This window comes from Sinohyriopsis cumingii, chromosome 18 (assembly GCF_028554795.1).
Source record: "Sinohyriopsis cumingii isolate HCF-2022 chromosome 18, ASM2855479v2, whole genome shotgun sequence".
Classification (NCBI taxonomy): domain Eukaryota; kingdom Metazoa; phylum Mollusca; class Bivalvia; order Unionida; family Unionidae; genus Sinohyriopsis; species Sinohyriopsis cumingii.
Genome location: NC_142978.1, coordinates 41,994,541 through 42,013,233, shown reverse-complemented (window position 1 = coordinate 42,013,233; position 18,693 = coordinate 41,994,541). Strand labels below are relative to the sequence as shown.

At 34.5% G+C, this 18,693-nt stretch overlaps 1 protein-coding gene across 1 annotated transcript in view; it reads left to right on the top strand.

The window, feature by feature from the left end:
- The first annotated feature begins 1,874 nt into the window (after positions 1-1,874).
- Positions 1,875-18,693, top strand: part of LOC149776489 (uncharacterized) — a 79,228-nt gene continuing 62,409 nt past the window's right edge. The window contains exons 1-11 of the mRNA XM_089941311.1: positions 1,875-1,932; positions 4,567-4,706; positions 5,534-5,698; positions 8,430-8,571; positions 9,747-9,841; positions 10,297-10,495; positions 11,077-11,169; positions 12,972-13,107; positions 15,961-16,112; positions 17,306-17,378; positions 17,780-17,953. Coding sequence (XP_089797437.1) covers positions 4,591-4,706; positions 5,534-5,698; positions 8,430-8,571; positions 9,747-9,841; positions 10,297-10,495; positions 11,077-11,169; positions 12,972-13,107; positions 15,961-16,112; positions 17,306-17,378; positions 17,780-17,953 — 1,345 coding nt within the window. The 5' untranslated portion in view covers positions 1,875-1,932; positions 4,567-4,590. The remainder of the gene's footprint in view (positions 1,933-4,566; positions 4,707-5,533; positions 5,699-8,429; positions 8,572-9,746; positions 9,842-10,296; positions 10,496-11,076; positions 11,170-12,971; positions 13,108-15,960; positions 16,113-17,305; positions 17,379-17,779; positions 17,954-18,693) is intronic.

Below are 18,693 nucleotides of genomic sequence, written 5' to 3'. Positions count from 1 at the left end.
ATGAAAGAAATAAAGGAGGAGAAGGAGGATGAAGAGGAATTGATAAGGATAAGAGCATGGAATGAAAAAATTGAAAAAGAAGAAGAAAATGAGAAGAGGAAGAAAGAAGAGGAGGAGAAGAAGAAAGAAGAGAAAAAAAGGAAGAAAAGAAAGAAAAGAAGAGAAAGAGTGTAGGAGAGAAAATAAGAAGTTGGTGGAGAAATAGAAGAAATTAGAAGCAGAAGAAACCCAAAGGCCCTTTTCAGGGCCACTCATAGGTCTCGAAAAGAGAATGACTTTCGATTGCCTACCCCTTTTTAAATTTTTTTTTTTAAAAAAATCCCATGTTAAATTCCCCTTGTCCCTAAAGTAGTAGTTTTTTTTCTCCCATGTTCAATTCCCCTTGTCCCTAAACAAGCCCAAACTCTATTCCCCATGTTCAATTCCCCTTGTCCCTAGACAAGCCCAAATTCTATTCCCATGTTCAATTCCCCTTGTCCCTAGACAAGCCCAAACTCTATCCCCCATGTTAATTCCCCTTGTCCCTAGAGTGGCCCAGCAATTTTCCCCATGTTAAATTTCCATTGTCCCTAGAGTGGCCCGGTGGGGGGGGGGGGTCTGTAATGCTAATTCCCATTGTCCCTAGGGTGGCCCCATTGACTACTTGCAACAAAGTCATCCAGCACCAAGCAACCCCAATCATGATGCGCCAGGATAGGTTGGATCTTTTCTTAAAGAAACTTGAATAACTCGTTGATCATTAGCGCTACACTTGGAAATGGTCAGTCAAAGAACTGTTGTCCCGGTTACTGACGGGAACGCTAATCCTAATATTAGGAATTAAAGTCAAAGCACCCTAGGGGAACTTGCAGTTCTCTACACTCTCAGGCTTGCAAACTCATGGTCCGGCGACTCTTCCTTTTGGAGTCCATGGGTCTGCCGGATGTTGAGATCAGGTAACTGAATGGGTTACTCAGATTTCATTTTTAAAAAATGCTATTTATTTTTGCCTATAAAGCAAACATAAATACTTTAGAAATAATAATAATAGTTAATGACACATATAAATATAAAAAGATCGTCTAAAATATTTTTTCGTCTTCTTCTTTCAACTGTAATACCATATTATTTGCTTGATAGACCACTATCTGAGATTCAAATTTGGTGGAACCTATAAACTAATACTTTAAGAAATTATTTTTAGAATATATCCTTTATGATTTCATTTATAGAAAATATAGTAGTAGTAGTAGTAGTAGTAGTAGTATAAGTAGTTGCAGTAACTCTAATTATTTATAATAATAATAATAATAATAATAATAATAATAATAATAATAAGAATAAGAATAATAATAATAATAATAATAATAATAATAATAATAATTATTATTATTATTATTATTATTATTATTATTATTATTATTATTATTATTATTCATCGAAAGAGAACTAACGAAGAGACAATACGCGGGATTCCATTATATATGCGAAAATACATCATGTTACGCCTATATACAACACAACTAGTTGTCTTCGTATTATTAGTCCCGTCAGTTACTGATAACTAAAAGTAACGATTCAAGATACCTCGACAAGTGGCGTAACTTTGTTCATGCTGACCTAATAATTCCGGATCAAATTATTGTATGTAAAAATTTATAAAAGAAGTCTTTCACATGCCAAACGATGATAATGAGACAAGTTCAGAGAAGAACAAATAAAAGCAAGGGGACAATAAAAAAGAAGAACGAACAAAATAAAGAAACAGTAGAAGAAGGAATGAACGAATGCGAAAGCGATACTCCGGTTCCTTTGCGGTACTACGTTGAGTAATACAACTCCTTTCCATAGACTGCGCTTGCGTTATAGATAGGCGAACCAATCAACGTTTAGATATCAAAACGTTGTGTGCCTATTTCCCGCGAAATGATTGCATTTTCTAGTGTTATGTTGGTAAGATCGAAATTGTGTTATTTAAGACTTGATCATATGTTAATATATGTTTTGCTTACAATGGAATGAAAGTATTTTTATTTGTCGACCGTTTTTAATTGCTATTGTGAGATTTGCTTGAATTTTCATTCAGAACTTTTAGAAGAATTGGGGGGGGGGGGGAGGGATTAAACAGTTGAAATGGCACTGGAATGAATTTGCCATGGACAGAAAAATAAAGTCCAATCGCATCTTTACCCAGTAGCTTCAGATATTCACCACAAACATTGATGGAACCTCTCATTCGATGGGGTTTGAATTCGGACTTGCAACATGAAATTTGCACACCCTCCCGTTTGTTAGTACTTCCCCATATCCTACTATGTAAAATATCGACCCTGCTATTTATGTTTTGTGGATCGAGGTCTTACTGCCTAATTAATGGCGCTGTGTAGCGTGTTCTGCTATCGACTAACATTGTCATTAAAGTCAAATTTTCTGGAATATATCGCACTACGCTTTTATATAAATTGAAGTCATAAAGTTTTTGTCAAACTTTAAGTTCTAACCAGAATATTAGGAGGTTGTAATATGGATCATTTGGGTGCTTGCCATAAATATATTTGAGACAATCCAAACACTCAGTGGAGTAGATTCATCTAGTTGATTTTTTTGTTTCACTGTTCAATAGCCATATGTTTTAAATTTTTTATGGAAGGTATGAAAACCAGTCGAGCATCACAAGAGGCCAACATGGTGGCATTAAAGCATAGCCACTTAGCAGATGGCTAGCAAACTTAAATATTGTTAAATCGATTTATTTCTGCATGAAATCGATATGAAAATTATTTTCTCAGAAATTGCGAGTATTAAAATCGTTATGTCTTTAATCTACTAAACGACGATAAAACTATGCGTTGATGACATTTTAGCTGATATTAGCGATTGCTAGTCACTCGAGAACACACAATCTCACAACTGTCATTTTCAAATATTGTAGAATTGTTTTTAATTGAGTTGTTGAAATAAAAATACAAAAACGAAAGGGCATACAATTCTCTATATTTTATCTGAGACCAACTTCTGGAGTTTTGTTGTATCACGTGACTACCATGTTCACATGTGCTCTATTACGCAGGGAGCATACGATGCAGGTAACCAGACTACTCTGCTTGATGAATCAGACTGGCCAAGTTTCTTGTTGTTCTCGAAATAAAAATGTTCTTTCTGGTTTTTACAAAAGGTATCAGACTTTCATTTAATATAATTTTAATTTTGTACAACAACATTGAAAAGGAGTTTGTTGTTGATATCATGTAACTATTGGACTTGCGATGTCATTGTTTAAGAGTTGTGAAGTCATGTGACTATTAAAACAAATGGCTAATGCTGGGTCAGGTTTCATCTATGCTGAGTTTCGTCTAGTCTTTCAATGGATTAAAGATGTAATGAATATAATACTTTATGGGAAAATAAATAATTTTCCTGGAGATTTCATGTTTGTATAAGTCGATATAACATAGCTTAAATTTGCTAGGGTGCCGGTAAGCTATCTGACAGTGGCGGCAGATACCAAATGTTTTATATGTAATTGCAATGAACCCACACTCTGTCCTGAATGTCCATATGTGAACAGTAGGGTTGGAATATTCAGAGGAAACCTGGATCAGGAAAATGTTGAATCAGTGAGCTGATCTTTGGTGTGAAATTATTACACATTGACTTGTAGCTTGAAGCATTGGTTTCAGATCTTAAATGGACTGTCGGAGAAATGGGAAATTGTCCTCTCTTTTATTATATATAAAGAAACGATAAGAATCCATGTATCAATACAGGTTTGGGGACTGGTTTATTGAACTACAAGAAGACAAGTTGATTTTACAGAAAATTCAGCCCTTGTTTATACAACAGTGTATAATTTTGAAGGACTTTTGTTAAAATTTAAATCAACCCTTTTGTAAATGTCTTTAAATGATGGAATTTTTAACCAAATTATCTTAAGGTGTTTAGGTTGGTTGAAAAATATTGTTTGAGATTTTATTGGCACACACAAATTCAGGGTAAGTTAAGATTCTAATACTTTGCATCTATTGTTTTTTTTTCATACTGTGATAGGAAATGTTTTCTTTGTATAACATGCACATATATTCTAGAATTCTTTGCACATATATTCTAGAATTCTTTAAAATTAAAGGTTTGAAAGGAAACAAAAATATTTATGCTCATGTTGTTTCCACATAGCAACTTAACGCAGGTCAGCAAAGTAAAGTTCGAATTTTTGTATTTTGTACATTGAAATGGTTTTAAATGCCAATTTATAGTAATATAGTCGGATTTGTTTCGTATGACTCATTTTGTGGTTTTGTACATGATCAATTCTTTTCTGACAAATCTGTTTTGGAGTCTTGAAAGAGAAAATCATGTTTTATAATCCAAAATATTCTTTAATTCCATTCAGTAATGGTCATATATTAACCTTGAAGAAATTTATTTCATTGTGGAAAAGACCTGAAAATTTGTGTTTATAAAAGCTTGTGATCCCTTCAGTCCAAACAACACAAATCCCTGTTTATATCCCTGCTGAGCAAGTATGAGCAATTGCAGACTTTTATGATGCACCCATTGCAAATACCTCTAGTTTATTTTTGCTTTTAGATTACCATTACAAGGCAGCATTGAATGAAAATGGTAGCTGTGCCAGGACCAGATGTGAATTTGGCCGTTATTCTGTCAGCGTTGGACTCTAAGACATCCAGCAATGCAGACAAACTGGAGGCTTACACCAGCTGCTGCAGGTGAGTTCTGCCCAGAGGAAGAATATTCCTTATTATTATTAATCAGGACTTTCAACAGAATTTCAGGATGAGGACTCCTGGACTCGTCACTCGTGTAACTCGCTGGCATAAAATTGTGAAACCGTCACTTTAAGAAGGAAAGAAACAGAAAATCAAAAGCACATGCTCGTTATTTTTGTAAAATCAGGATTAAATTACAATATCAGAAAGAAAATATTTGTAAGTAAATATGATACTATGTTTAAATATTTTTTAAAATTCAACAATACTAAAAAAAAAACATGGCCCCGAGTGGTCTGAAGCGCTCTTTGTTACGGATCAATGCCATCTGTCTGCGGCAGTTCGAGTCTAAGATTCAGCCAGTGTGTGTTTGAGAAAGCTTGCCAGTAGCTTCTCATGGGTCGGTGGTTCTTTCTGGGGTTTTCCCGGGTTCTTCCTCCAACATTAATATTGGCCGCCATATACTGCCTATCATGTGCTGAAAAATGTCGTTAGACCCCAGAACAACAACAACAAGAAAAACCCAAAAATAAACCACAATAATAAATTGTCAACAGTCAGTTTCAGTCCCAAGATTAAACACTGGGAATATTGTGAAGTTTTCTCTACATTTAAAAAACATAGACTCTTGCATGGGTATTAGTAAATACCTGGAATTGACGCAGTACCGTATATTTAAATGTGAATTACCATCATCATATTAAACAAGTGGAGGGCTGAAAAACATGCCATGCAGCATATGTGCAAAACAGTGAATTCAGAATAAATAAGTTAATTATTAAACACTGTTAATTCATGTTTGTGTTTGTATGCTTGTTTAATTTCAGCCATCTGCGTGAAGATGAACTCAGCTTGTTTAGTTTGGATATTACAAAGAATGTCAGCAAGCTTTGCTCCATCATAAAGCGGGATATTTTATTATCATCACCAGAGGTTGCCCAGGCAGCTCTGCAGGTGCTTGGAATTTGTCTGCACGATAAAGAGATTGTCAGGTAATTATAGAAGAACTACATGAATATTTTATTGCTTTTATATAGCTTGTCGTACAAAAGTATTGTTTTTATAATCTCATGTCTTTTCTAAGCAAACAAAATCCTCATTTTCTTGATATGTCCGGTAATAATGTATCATGGGAGTTGTTAGGTTTAATATTTAATTTACCAAACCGCACTAGAGAATGCTGAAGGTGACAATGAATCATTCCAGAAAGACAGAAAAAACTACTGTTGATTGAAAATAATGGGTCGTATGCCTTTGTTCCCAGATTTTTGCTGTTGAAACAGGCAGGGTTGCATAAATGCGGTAGGGGGATACATTTCTTAATAAAGGAGCATGGGTAATGCACAAATTATCAATAAATCAAAATACTGTTACTTTAATATGAACAATTTCAGGAAAAAGTTGTGAATTATGAAAGAAAATACTAGTGATGGATTATAATTTAAATTGAAATGGAAATTTTGGACCATTTTGTAATCAAACACATCATTCTTTTTTAATGCAAGCTTTGGCAGTTATTTGGGAAATGTTGGTAGTGAGCCATAACAGTTACAGATCATTTTCCCAGCATATTCAAGGTAACAATGCTAGCTATGTATATGCCCTTCAGAAAGAAGCACAATCAATATTGATACAAAGAAAGGAGAGTATGCTTAGAATTAATAACAGATTAATGCTTATACAACTAGAGATGACATCTGTCAGAGATGTTGATTTCAGTAGAGCTATAAGAAAGTGGAGCATGATGAAAGAGACATATTGAAGTTTAGATAAATATTGATCTATGTCTGTTTCTTCCTCCCCCTCCTTTACCTTTTGATAAAGGGGGAAGTCTCCCTTAATATAAAATCCTCTCTTTTTAAACTGTTGCATCATGTTCTTTTGGTGTATTTTATAATGGCAACGTGTGCATCAGGGCTCTTCCAGCCACTGAATTTTGTCGTAAATATCAACACACTAATTGATCTACACATTTTCCCATTCAATGGGTGGCTGAAGCAAGTCTTTAAATTTTGCTGCCCACCTTTTACATGCGTACAGAGGACTACCACCTGATTGATTTTTTGCATTCCCAGAAATAAAATTGACATCCAAATACGCATGATTTAGCAGTTTTGAGACTTCTGCTCTGAAAACTTGCAGAATCAAAAGTTTGACAAGCCCTTTGCATGTCAAAGGTTTACAGAAACATGGCAGCTTATACTCTGGATAAATCATTTCTAAACAGTTAACTGCCCAGTCTCAGTATTAATGGTAATGAGAGAGCATTTGAAACAAATAAACCTGTTCTACAGTTACGTTTCTGAATGGAAGATCTTGTATAGGGACATAAAGTATTGTATGTGTGTACTTCGCAGAATATGTTGAATGAAAACTTTTCATTAATTAAAATGCTTCTCATTCAAACAACATATAAGGGTTTACAATTTATTATTTTGTCTAATTTAAAAGATCCAACCCATCGCTAGAGACAGTCATCTGGCATGTACAGCCAATCACATGTATAGGAACATGTACCTAATCCATGTATGCTTGCTGAATAGTAGAATGTGTACTGTGCCTGATTGTAGACTTGTTTGTGCCTCGTGTTTGCATGTAAATAACTTTGCAAGATTTAATTTCTTTTTTTTTAAGGCAAGTAGAGCACATTGATCCAGGATATGGGTATAGGTGGGAGTTCAAAATTTCAGAGCGCTGTTCTCTAGTAATCTTGTTACTAGTTGAGTATTGTGGTTCTTCTTACTTGACTTAAAACCCCGTTCTTGAAATGGCCTACAGTCGTACAGGCCTGTTGTCTGGTGCATGAATTTCAAAGTAAATTTTTATCAAATCGTTGTGTTCATGCTATTTTGTTGATGTCTCAGTTGAGCTGTATGTAAAAGTAATGATCTCAGTTGATCTATTTGTAGAAATAATCTATATTTGGGTAAAAGTAGTGAAAACATGTATGATTGAAATCTCATACGAGTTATGCAGACACTGTTGAGGGTTTCTGTTAAATATGTGTTGGAATGTTATAGCTGATAGATCAGCCATGATTGAAGTTTCAAAGAGAATGAAAAATCATTGACATTGGATTTGGGGATGGCAGCATACACAGAAATACAGCTGCTGGTGATGCATTGGAGGAGAAATGGATAGTCTGACAGCAACACACACCCCCAAAAACAAAGTCGTAACACAGAATTTGGCTGCGATCTTAGTATTTGGAAGGGTGAAAAACAATATCTATACCCCATACAGACATATGCATACTCTTGCATGCCTAGGGGTAAATGTGGATGACATACCCCCAATAAATTTTTGACAGCATCTCTGTATGTTGGCCCTTTTCCAGAGTTCATTTACTACCCTGTTATTATCTACCTTTTGGGTTTAGGGTAGTAAAATAGAGATTAACACGCATATACCCAAGCGTGTGCCAACATGCACACATACTTTCTCTCTCTCTCTCTCTCTCTCTCATTTTCACAGGGATGCAGATTAATCCTTCTGTTCCATTCTTCATGTCATTAAGGAACCAGGGTTGATGGCGTCACCTTTTTTTGACCATAGAATCTTCTTGCGACTGTTCATGCACTAAAGGTTCTGGGCTCATTGAAGGAGTTGGATTTATATAAATAATGTGACTTATTTTTGTTATGCTTTTGTTTTGTTTTTTTTTTGCACACCAAAATGTTGTGTTGATATGCATTACAGTCGTGCACTTTATTATTCTCTCAGGCACCTTAGTGTTGCTGAAGCAGGGGAAGTAATCAGTGGACTGTACCAGTGTGTACAAAAGACAGATGACAAGACAACATGTACTCGTGCATTATGGTGTATAGGGAAACAGAGCCTTCCTGAGGAGGTTATTCAGAAACAGGTATATTGTGACATTTGAGAACTAATCCTGTATTTTTCCAGTTGCTTTCTATTTTGACAGATCCTTCTATCGATCAAAATTGTCATTTAAAATTCTCAGCAGTACTATTTTAAAAAATTCTTGTCGCTAGACAAGACAATTGTTTTGAAATAGTTCATTTTTGACCGATTCTATGGTACCTTCATAAAGACATCATACCTTCACACCTTATTCTTTCAGCTACATTCATTTAACATAAAGGGCAAAAAATTTGATATCTAGAGGTAAATTAACTTGAAAAATATATGTACAGTCAAACCCAGTTATCTTGATTACATCGGGGGTGTCAGAAAAATTGACATAACTGGTCCGGAATTATCCGGGCTTAGTTGACAAATTACTGATGAACTGATTATGCATCTGAAAAATAAAAAATAAGGAGTTTTGTTTCTAAAAACATGGAGATTTTAATGCACCATATAAATAATAATTCTGTCATTATTATTTATTAAATTACAATATCAGAAAGAAAATATTATAAAAACTGTTGATATAGAATTTTTTTAATGGTGTCCAGAAGGCGATGCGGGGAAAATAAGCTTCTAGAAAAGTGTTAATAATCAACACAAGAATAAAAAGGAGTACTCAGATTCTTGTAAGTAAAAGCTGGAAAGGACACAATTATGTTTTTTGGACATCATGTGCCAATTTGAGTAAGACTTGTGACGGGAGATATGATTGCTGTTGTCATGTGAAATGGAAAAGGATTTCCAAAAATTATGTCAAGTTGAGAGATAGCAACAGGCCATTGAGCTGCACTGAGTTTGGAACTAGAGTTTGTGCAACTGTACTAGTGTAAATAAAGTCTATGCATACTTTACATACTTTTTGGTTGAACATAATGTTTATTGTCGATGCGTTGATCTTTTAATTATGTTTTCCAGCTTTACAATAGCAATTATTGATATTTTGTTACACCTTACTGAAAATATGTCAATCTTATTGGAAAAAAATCAACTGCCTTACTGAGACGGACGCATTACGGTTGGCAGGTCTTTTGTCAGTTGAATTGATTAAAATGCAGTAAACTGAGGGCTCTTGTACGAAAACATCCTTATGGGACCCCCAAACCCGCCTTAAATAATTTTCACCAAAAAGCATGTCTGTACATAGTATATTCTATCTTCTCTTCACAGCTGGATTCAATCTTAAGTGCATCAGAGCAAGCTATTGAAAAGTGGAATGGTCAGTCTATCACAGTTGACCATGAAGTGGTCAACACAATTGGAAGGTGAGTTGATGCTAGCTCAGTGTTTACTAATAGCAGGTGATTTCTTAATCTTTTGATGAAACAGTGAACATTGGATTATTCTAACAATTATTTTTATTTTATATGTGACGATGTGTGTGAGATGGAGGGCAGGAGTGTAAAAGAGCATCAGCAGCTTCATCTGGAAATAACTTGTTATAAAATATAAATAGTTCAATATAACTCTGTCCATAGGAGTCGAGAGCATTTCACCTTATAGTGAGGCCATTTTACATTGAAGTACTTAACATGCCAGTGGCCAAGTAGTCTAAAACACTCGCCTTTATGGATCACTGCCATCTCATCTCAGCCCAGTTAATCGGGTTTTAGACTTGTGAATTAATCACCACCTTAATTATATACTATCATGATAAGTATTTATACTTTTAATTGGTGTCTCTTTCATACCCAGGATGTGTATACATTGTATATTCCAGATTAATGGAGCAAGTTCCCAGTCAGATGGGTGCACATGCACTACGATGGTTTGTGCTGCTGCTTCCCCACGTGGTTCATTCAGCCATCAAGATCCGTGAGCGGGCATTGGAGGTCCTAGAATCAGCTGTACCCTGTCTACAAAGGCAGCAAAATCAACAGAAAGAAGTTTCAGCCCATATTGTTGGGGAATTCAAAACAGTATGTCAGATATAATATGTACTTTGAAGCCTTACTCTGCTTAAGAAAATCGTGCCTGAAACATTCTGTACATCTAAAGGTGATTCAGGATATTGAGTTTTGTTACAAGTTTAAAAGAATTTTAAACACTGAATGAACACCTGTGCATTGAGAGAAGACATCAAATTGTTTTTAATTGTCATGGTGCACACTTACATGGGTCCTTTATGAAATTAATATTGCACAGCCGTACTTTGCATATGTTGAGGACAAAATTTTGCAAATGAATTTTATACTCATCTAATGATGTAAGACCTTTCAGTTTCATTGAAATGTTTTCATGATATTGAAGCATCTTGTGTTCTGGAAAAACATCGCATCTTGCATAATGGATCATCATGTTAAATCCCATTAAACAAAATCCATGGGACTGTTGCTCACAAACATGGATATTTTCTTCATCAATTTAAAAATTAGTTAAGATATAGAGATTTAGAAGTTTTCAGCTTTTCATATAAAATGTGTTTTTTTCAGAAACTAGTTAGCTACAAATGTGTCTCTGCAAAACTGTTTGATTAGTTGTCTGTCCTTTTTTTCTTCAGAAAATTGCTACTGAGTTGAATAAGCTTTTTGCTGGGCGCCAGGAAATTTTTGTGTTAAAATGCTGGAGTGTCTTGATTCAGCTATCGGGTGAGGTAAGTGTTTCTCTTTAGTCCTTAAAATGAAAAAAAAGTCTCATATTTGGACAGTTTGCCTCTGAGTTTAAAACATAGTGAAAGCATAATGAAATTCTTGGTAGTGACTTTGCTTGCAGAACATTGATGGTTGGCTCTGAACTACAGACCTTCAGAATTGGAAAATGTAGATCTGGACTACCATTTCCCATATCTTACAGATAATTCGCCAAAAAGTGAAGGATTTTCGAAGATTCATTTTATTCACAGTCACCATGTAGACTGCATTTAGTTTCAAAGGAAAACAAAAAATTGTCGGACAATTTTATATAAACATACTGACATTATTTAACTAACGCTCAACTTTCACGGAAATAGTTGTGGACATTCAGATATGTTCCTTTTCAGTGTATCTTTTTGCTGAATTTTATGATTCATACAAACTTGGACATCCCTAGAATTTGAGGTTTTGCCTTGAAAGTATTTTTTTAAATATAAATATAATTGAAATGTCCCTGAATATGTTAAAAAAATGCCATGAACTCAAATGAGCCCAAAACTCCTTTAATTGTTTTGAAGGATTGCAGATTTGTTAAAATGTCTCACTGAATATTGCTTTTTATATTCATACTTTTTTATATATATGCATTTTCCAAAATTGATAAATGAATGGCTCTGGTTGTATTGGATTAAATGGCACACAACATGGGTAATTACCAGATGGAGTAGCATTGTTTTGGTGTCGTAGCATGCTAATTGTTTTTATTTTCCCACATTTGTATCCATTAATGCAGTGAAAAAATAAAAGCGTTCAGTTTTTGTAAGCAACGTTACTGTGAGAAGATAAATATTCTACTTAAGCAGTTTTGATAAAAGTGGATTCATTTTCCCATTGTGCTCAAAGCAATTTGTCTTACTACTACATGGTTTTGGTAAATTCCATGTTTTTGATTGGAAATGTATTTTGAACTTAGTCAAATGTAACATGCATCTAAAAACAACTGGGTATGATCAGAAGAAATATTGACTTTGTCATTCAATCAATTACACTAGTATAAATTTGTGATTTATTTAAGAAACATGCAGTTGTCCATATTCAGTTTTACATAAAATTACCTTAAAAGTCTTTTGAACACTTGTTTTCACTTTGAAGATTTTCATTCGTGATCAGCTGTTGATTGGTTTTCTCTAAGTATGCATCGTTATTTTAGACGAAAAATATTTGGCTTGATCTTTATCTTTCAAAAACTTTCTCCAGATTCATCAGTTACTTCAAAATATGTGGTATTGTGTGCTTTTGATCTGTAAAATAATGTTTGCTTTTTGCATTATGGGTCAGGCTGCAAAAGTAAATGTTTTTTTGCTGGGTTTTTTTTTCGTAGCTGTTTTGTTGATTCTTATCATAATATTTTGATGTTTAACAAGTGCTGTATATTTGGAATTACTCATAAACTACTATATATAAAAAATGGATGGTTTTGTTTAGATTGTTGTGCTGATTTCAGTTGGGTTTTTTAGATGCAGAAATGGAATATTTTTGTGTGTGTTGCTGTGATGTTTTTATTTGTATTTCAGAAATTTAAAGCATAGTCATTAATTTTTCCAGCACAGTAAAGTTCCTTTTGTATACTTATCTGTTTTATGACATAGTATGGTCTTGTATCCCATAAAAAATTGTTTTATAACTATTTCCAGTCTTTTGTCGAGTCTGTTGTGCTTCTTGTAGCACATTGTGTATTAAAATATGCACAGAAAATGTCTGTTTTATACTTGAAAATATTGTCTGAAGCTAAATCCACATGATGCACTATTTTTTTTAATAGGAATTTCACCATGGAAGTGCCATTAACCATATCCTGCCCATTGTTGAACTAGGCTTTAAAAGTTCCACTGCAGAGGTAAAAGTGGCAGCTTTCCAAGCTTGGCAGCAGCTGATTGACAACTTTTCAACCAACCCAAGTAAGACTAATGTGGTATATCGGTCTTTTCAAGTTCTGTTTCTGTTACCCAAAAAATCCTTCAGCCTATTTAAGGGTCTGTTTCAGGGGGCCAAAAATTAGGTCCACAAAGGCATGTCTTCGAGGGCGGGGAAATGGATAAGAAGGAATACATTTTGGTAACCATCTGATTTTTTTTACTAATAGTCCAAACGTGCCTTGTGGTATTCATAATTAGTTTCTGAATTTAGTTTTTGTGTCTCTTTGTCAATCCGCGTCTCTGTTTTCCAGATCATATCCCTCAGACCTCAAACTGTTCAAGATATCCCAGAAAATTGGTACACTTGTTGGACTAATACTGTAGGATGTATTTTGCTGTTCATCATTCACTGACCATTCATACTTTTATTTCTGGAACAAAACTTGTGCCTATCATTTCCCTATTTATAAATCTGAATTTCCTGTATATGAAATCTCATACAAATCCTTCTATCACCATGCATGTACTTGGGAAATTTGACACTTGTCAAGCAAGTTGCATAGTGGTGTCAAAGAGGTGGACATTTTCTGTTACTATGGAAGTAAACTAGCACATACAGTATACAAGTGCTGCCATAATAATATATGAAGTGAGTGCAGTATTAGTACTACCACATATATAAATTGAGTGCAGTATTAGTACTACCACATATATAAATTGAGTGCAGTATTAGTACTACCACATATATAAATTGAGTGCAGTATTAGTACTACCACATATATAAATTGAGTGCAGTATCAGTACTACCACATATATAAATTGAGTGCAGTATCAGTACTTGCACAAATAGTACACAGAATGATTGATTGGCAATGAGGTAGATTCACTAGGGGTCTTTACATAAGTGGATGACTCTGGCCTTGAATTTTAAAAATGTTTACGGCAAATTTTGTCGTGTATATAAGGAGATTTTTTTCCCCACTGAAAATTCAATACAGGCAGAGTTGGGGGCATTTTATAAGAGCAACATAAAGATTTAATAAATTTGACCCTAGGCATCACCCGCTTTGTTTCAAAGTTACAATCCTTGGATTGAGCTGCAGATTTGATAATTGTTTTGTGCCAAGTAGAGTCCTATATTCAGTTAACTGCATGTTTATTTTCCGTCCCATTAAAACCTGTTCAGTTGTGGAGATCCTGTGTTAGCACTAACAGAACTCTGTCTCCACTTAAATAAAGGCCAAAGTTGATGAATTATCAGTATTGTTGGGTAATGGGTAAATTGTTACTTCTGAATTGCTAAGCTTCGATCATTTCACCAATATGGTGAAGGATTCAAGTTTAAAACTGGACTAAAATTTGAATTTATTGTGTCAGAGAAAAGGTGCATGACTGGGAGAGGAATTCAGTTAGCTGTGTGGGATGGTCCCAGGCATTTGAAAAAACTTCCAAGTAATGGAAAGCCCTTGTGCAAGATTGGAGTATAATTTAAATGAGTTGGTTTTGGAGCATCATCAAAATGAACTAGAAACACCATTAAATTGAAGGCCCTTTCTGCAGCCAGGAATAGCATTTAGGAATTGAATTTCATCTGGGTGCACTTTTTATGTGATGTCACAGGCTTGCACATAGACAACATATTCACATAACCCAGAAATTGCCTGTTAGTGTTGATGAAAAAATTGATCGTTTATTCAAAAGTTGTTAAAAATGAGAAGAATTAGAATGATCATGACCTTGTACACACTGGAAATAGAGGAAAAAAACTTTGTGACAAATTCTGCTGTACACACATTTGGGGGTGTAGCTGACAATAAGCACTTCGCAGAAATGAGAAACGGCATTTCACTGTTGGTATTAAGTTCTTTAGCAAATGGCACGAAACTGAAGTTGCTGCTTGTGTCTAAACACTAAGCTGTGCCAAAAAAAAATGATCCCATGTGAAGTTGTAACTGTAAACCCTGAGGGAGGGGTAGATAAGCAATTTGTTCATCTGTATTGAGAAGGCAAAGAAGCACCGTGTTGTTGAAGCCCAAGACATTGTTTGCGTGTGACATTTCAAGCCTATTAAATGTTGTCTTTGACCTAGAAGATGCAGCAACATTAAACATATCAAGCTGTCATCCCAGGTGGATCCATGTATATACTGCAACCATTGTTTTTTTTTACATAATATGACATTTTGTTTTTACCTAATAAGTCATTTTATATTTACGTAATAAGTCGTTTTGTTTTTGCTTAATAAGTCATTTTATTTTTACCTAATAAGTCATTTTGTTTTTACCTAGTAAGTCATTTTATTTTTACCTAACAAGTCATTTTATTTTTACCTAATAAGTCATTTTATTTTTACCAGATGAGCCATTTAAGGCAAATGTATAAAATCAGTGACATAGTTGGATTGTAGATTGGCCTAAAGAAAAAGGCAGTAAATTTGATCCGTCTGGAGTTAATTTAATGTCATGGTGGGTGAGTAATGCAGAGGTGAAAATTACTTTGTAGTTGGTTTTCAAGACATTTGAGAAAGGTGGAATTTCGTTTGCAGTATATGGTATGAAGGATGAAGAACTTGTTACTTGAGACAAGACCAGCACCTAAGTAAAATGACATTAAAACGAGGAATCGGAATGTAATGATGTTTATTATCATCAGATAATTGTATAGGATTGTAGAACTTGATTTGGTGACTAAAGCAATGAAATTGAATTTCTGTTTGAACTGGATATTAGACTGTGACATAGGTTACTGTGATTACCAAAAGTGTGGGGTTGTGTTTTTTTTTGTTTATTTATAAGATGTTTTGAATTAACTTATTCTGTTTTTGTGTGTGTAATAATTAGAACATGATTGTGTCATCCATATGTTTTTTTATACACTTGCTTCTTTTCACTTTAGAAATCCTAACTGACCCTAAAAGAATTAAATTGATTATGCAAGTCTTCAAAATTAATAATGCCAAGATGGAGTTTATTGCCATGGAGAAACTGAAGGTGTGGTGGCATTTTGTTTGGTTGCTTGGCAGCAAGCTTTCAGCTAACTTTGATCAGGTAAGTACAGTGTAGTGCTTTAAGATTTGAAATAGCATTCATTTTAGTACAGGGTGATTCTGAGTTACATAAGATCTTTGTTATCTATACCATGTAATATCTTGGGGGTGGGGATCATGCAGTATTGCTCAGCCAGTCATGACAGTGGAAGTTGTCACTTCTTGAGCAGTTTGAACAAAGTTACTGTTGATGATATTGTCACCACCACATGCAAATATCATTCAAAAGAAGTTGGATATAGCGTGTAAATTGAAATAAAGTTACCTTCTTTGGGAATTTATTTACTTTTAAACTGTTGTGAGAATTTTCCACAATAATCTAGAGCTCTGGAATCATGTTTATGTTGATACGTTATACCAACCAGTGTTGCACAAGTTTGTTAGTGGGACTAAAGACTGAGCAATATTACAGCAGAACGTTGGACCATATATATAATGATGCCAAGGATCATTTTGATGTCTACAGACATAGAGTAAATAATTTATCAAAGGATCTTTTTGCAATACATTAATAAAATCTTCATTTTCATGATTTTTAGAGCATGTTTTATTATAATTTGGGAAATGTTCATGGTAGGGAATTGGGGAGGGTTTTGGGCACAGCAGCAGAGATACTTTCTATGTTCAATTAGTTTACATTAGAATTGATTCTCTACCTTTCTGATTTACTGTTATAACTGATTTATCATTCTGCCAATAGCACCTTACCATACAGTAACTACAGTATGTGTACTATTTATAGATGAACCTGTCTTGGCAGTGATGACTAGAAAATATTACGACTTTTCCCATCCACAGAAAAAGTGTAACTTGCTTGCAAAAACAATGAAAATTGATATTTACAATGAATTTGCAGTAAAAATGTACTCTTTATCTCCACTGTCCTTCAAAGAAAATCCCTTGTTTTATCATTTAAATTAATGTTTATTGCATTGACAAACAAGAATTCATTCTAAGTGTTTGTAACTTTTTCAGAATGAATTTTAATTAAGCATGTTATCATTGCTTCATAATGTACCAATTTCCAAATGACAGAGTTATGAGAAAACTCCAATGGATGCCTGAATAGGTTATGAGACTTTCTAATTAAATCCAGAGTTAAAGTACTTTGAACTTTAATCCAAACTTTGGCAGCGAATTTGTTGCTTAGAACTTGTTCTAAACTAAAATAAAGCCCTTAATCTGATTTTGCAGGTTGCAGCTCCGTTAATCCAGTTTTGTGTTGGTGGTTCAAAGTTGGGATCATATAGTGCCCCAACTACGCCAAGTAAGTACCAGATTTCCGTATGAGGTAGAAGTCTGTAAGGGCTTTTCAGCCATAGCAGAGGCTGATGGTCTTCAACAGTTGCTTGCTTGGTTAACACATTAATTTATATATCTCTACTAGTCACTGACCAGAAGAACCTACGGAATGGTCCATTGTTCATCATCTGATTGTACGAGTTTGTTATCGCTACTCCTCCCCAACTGCTTTAGATGATTTCTACAAGTTTTTACATTCACATTCATCCCAAGGTCCTAATTGAACAGTTTTCATCTCACCATCAGGAATTGTGGCATTAATGAACTGATAGCAGTGTAAAAGCCTTGTATGCATTCCTACATGTTGGATGCAGATGTGTCAAGCCCAGGATTTTTTATTTACCATTTGTTTGCAATATCTTGTAGGAAGAGTCGTACACAACAGTAAAAGCCCAGTAACACCTCAACTCAACCTGAGTAGTACATGCTCCCAATGGCCCGTGTTCCCAGCCCTGCAGTTGAAAGGCTGTGAAGTGCTTGCTCATTTTCTTGGAACTCTTCCAGCGGATGTGGACATACCACAGCACATCTTTTCATTAGGTGGGTAAATTGAATCCGGTGTGAGTTAGCAAGACAGGTTTAATTAAATGTTTGTATTTTTGACAGTCTGTATACTAAAATGATATTCATTTTATCATTTAATATTTGTACGTTAAGTTAAATGATGCAAATAAATGAACAACTCGGTTTACATGTAGATGATCTTGGGTCAAGGTTGAACAGAACATAATTTTTTCATAATCATTTCCTCACAAATCTTTTAAGTAATTAATCGTTCTTAACATTGCGTGCAATTTACCTTTCAAAAATGTGTATATAAAAAATATAGCATATTGATAATTTCTTCCATTCATAGATTTTAACAGACAATTTGAGATTTTGGAGTTGGACATTTTAAAAGAAAGATTCATGTTGATTTAAGCAGTTTTGCTTACTTCCGTCCATCAAGTAAGCTGACTTCATTTCCAATATTTCGAGAACCTAGTACAGTTGATTCTGAGCCTTTTGCACCCATGGTCTGCTTCCATTTATTCTGTATATGGCTTTTGTATCATGAACAGCAGGTCTACCTCCCATAAGTGGGCTGCAAACAGTAGAAGAACCTATGATCTAGTACATAAACATCATTGTAACTTTATACGTTCTTACATGGTACACATTTTGATGTAGAGGTTGGTTTAGGCATTATTGAGATTAAGGCAAGGGGGATCTTCCAACCCCGTATAAGTAACTACTTGTACACTGCTAAAATTGGGGATTTAACTGCTGAATGCAAGGTG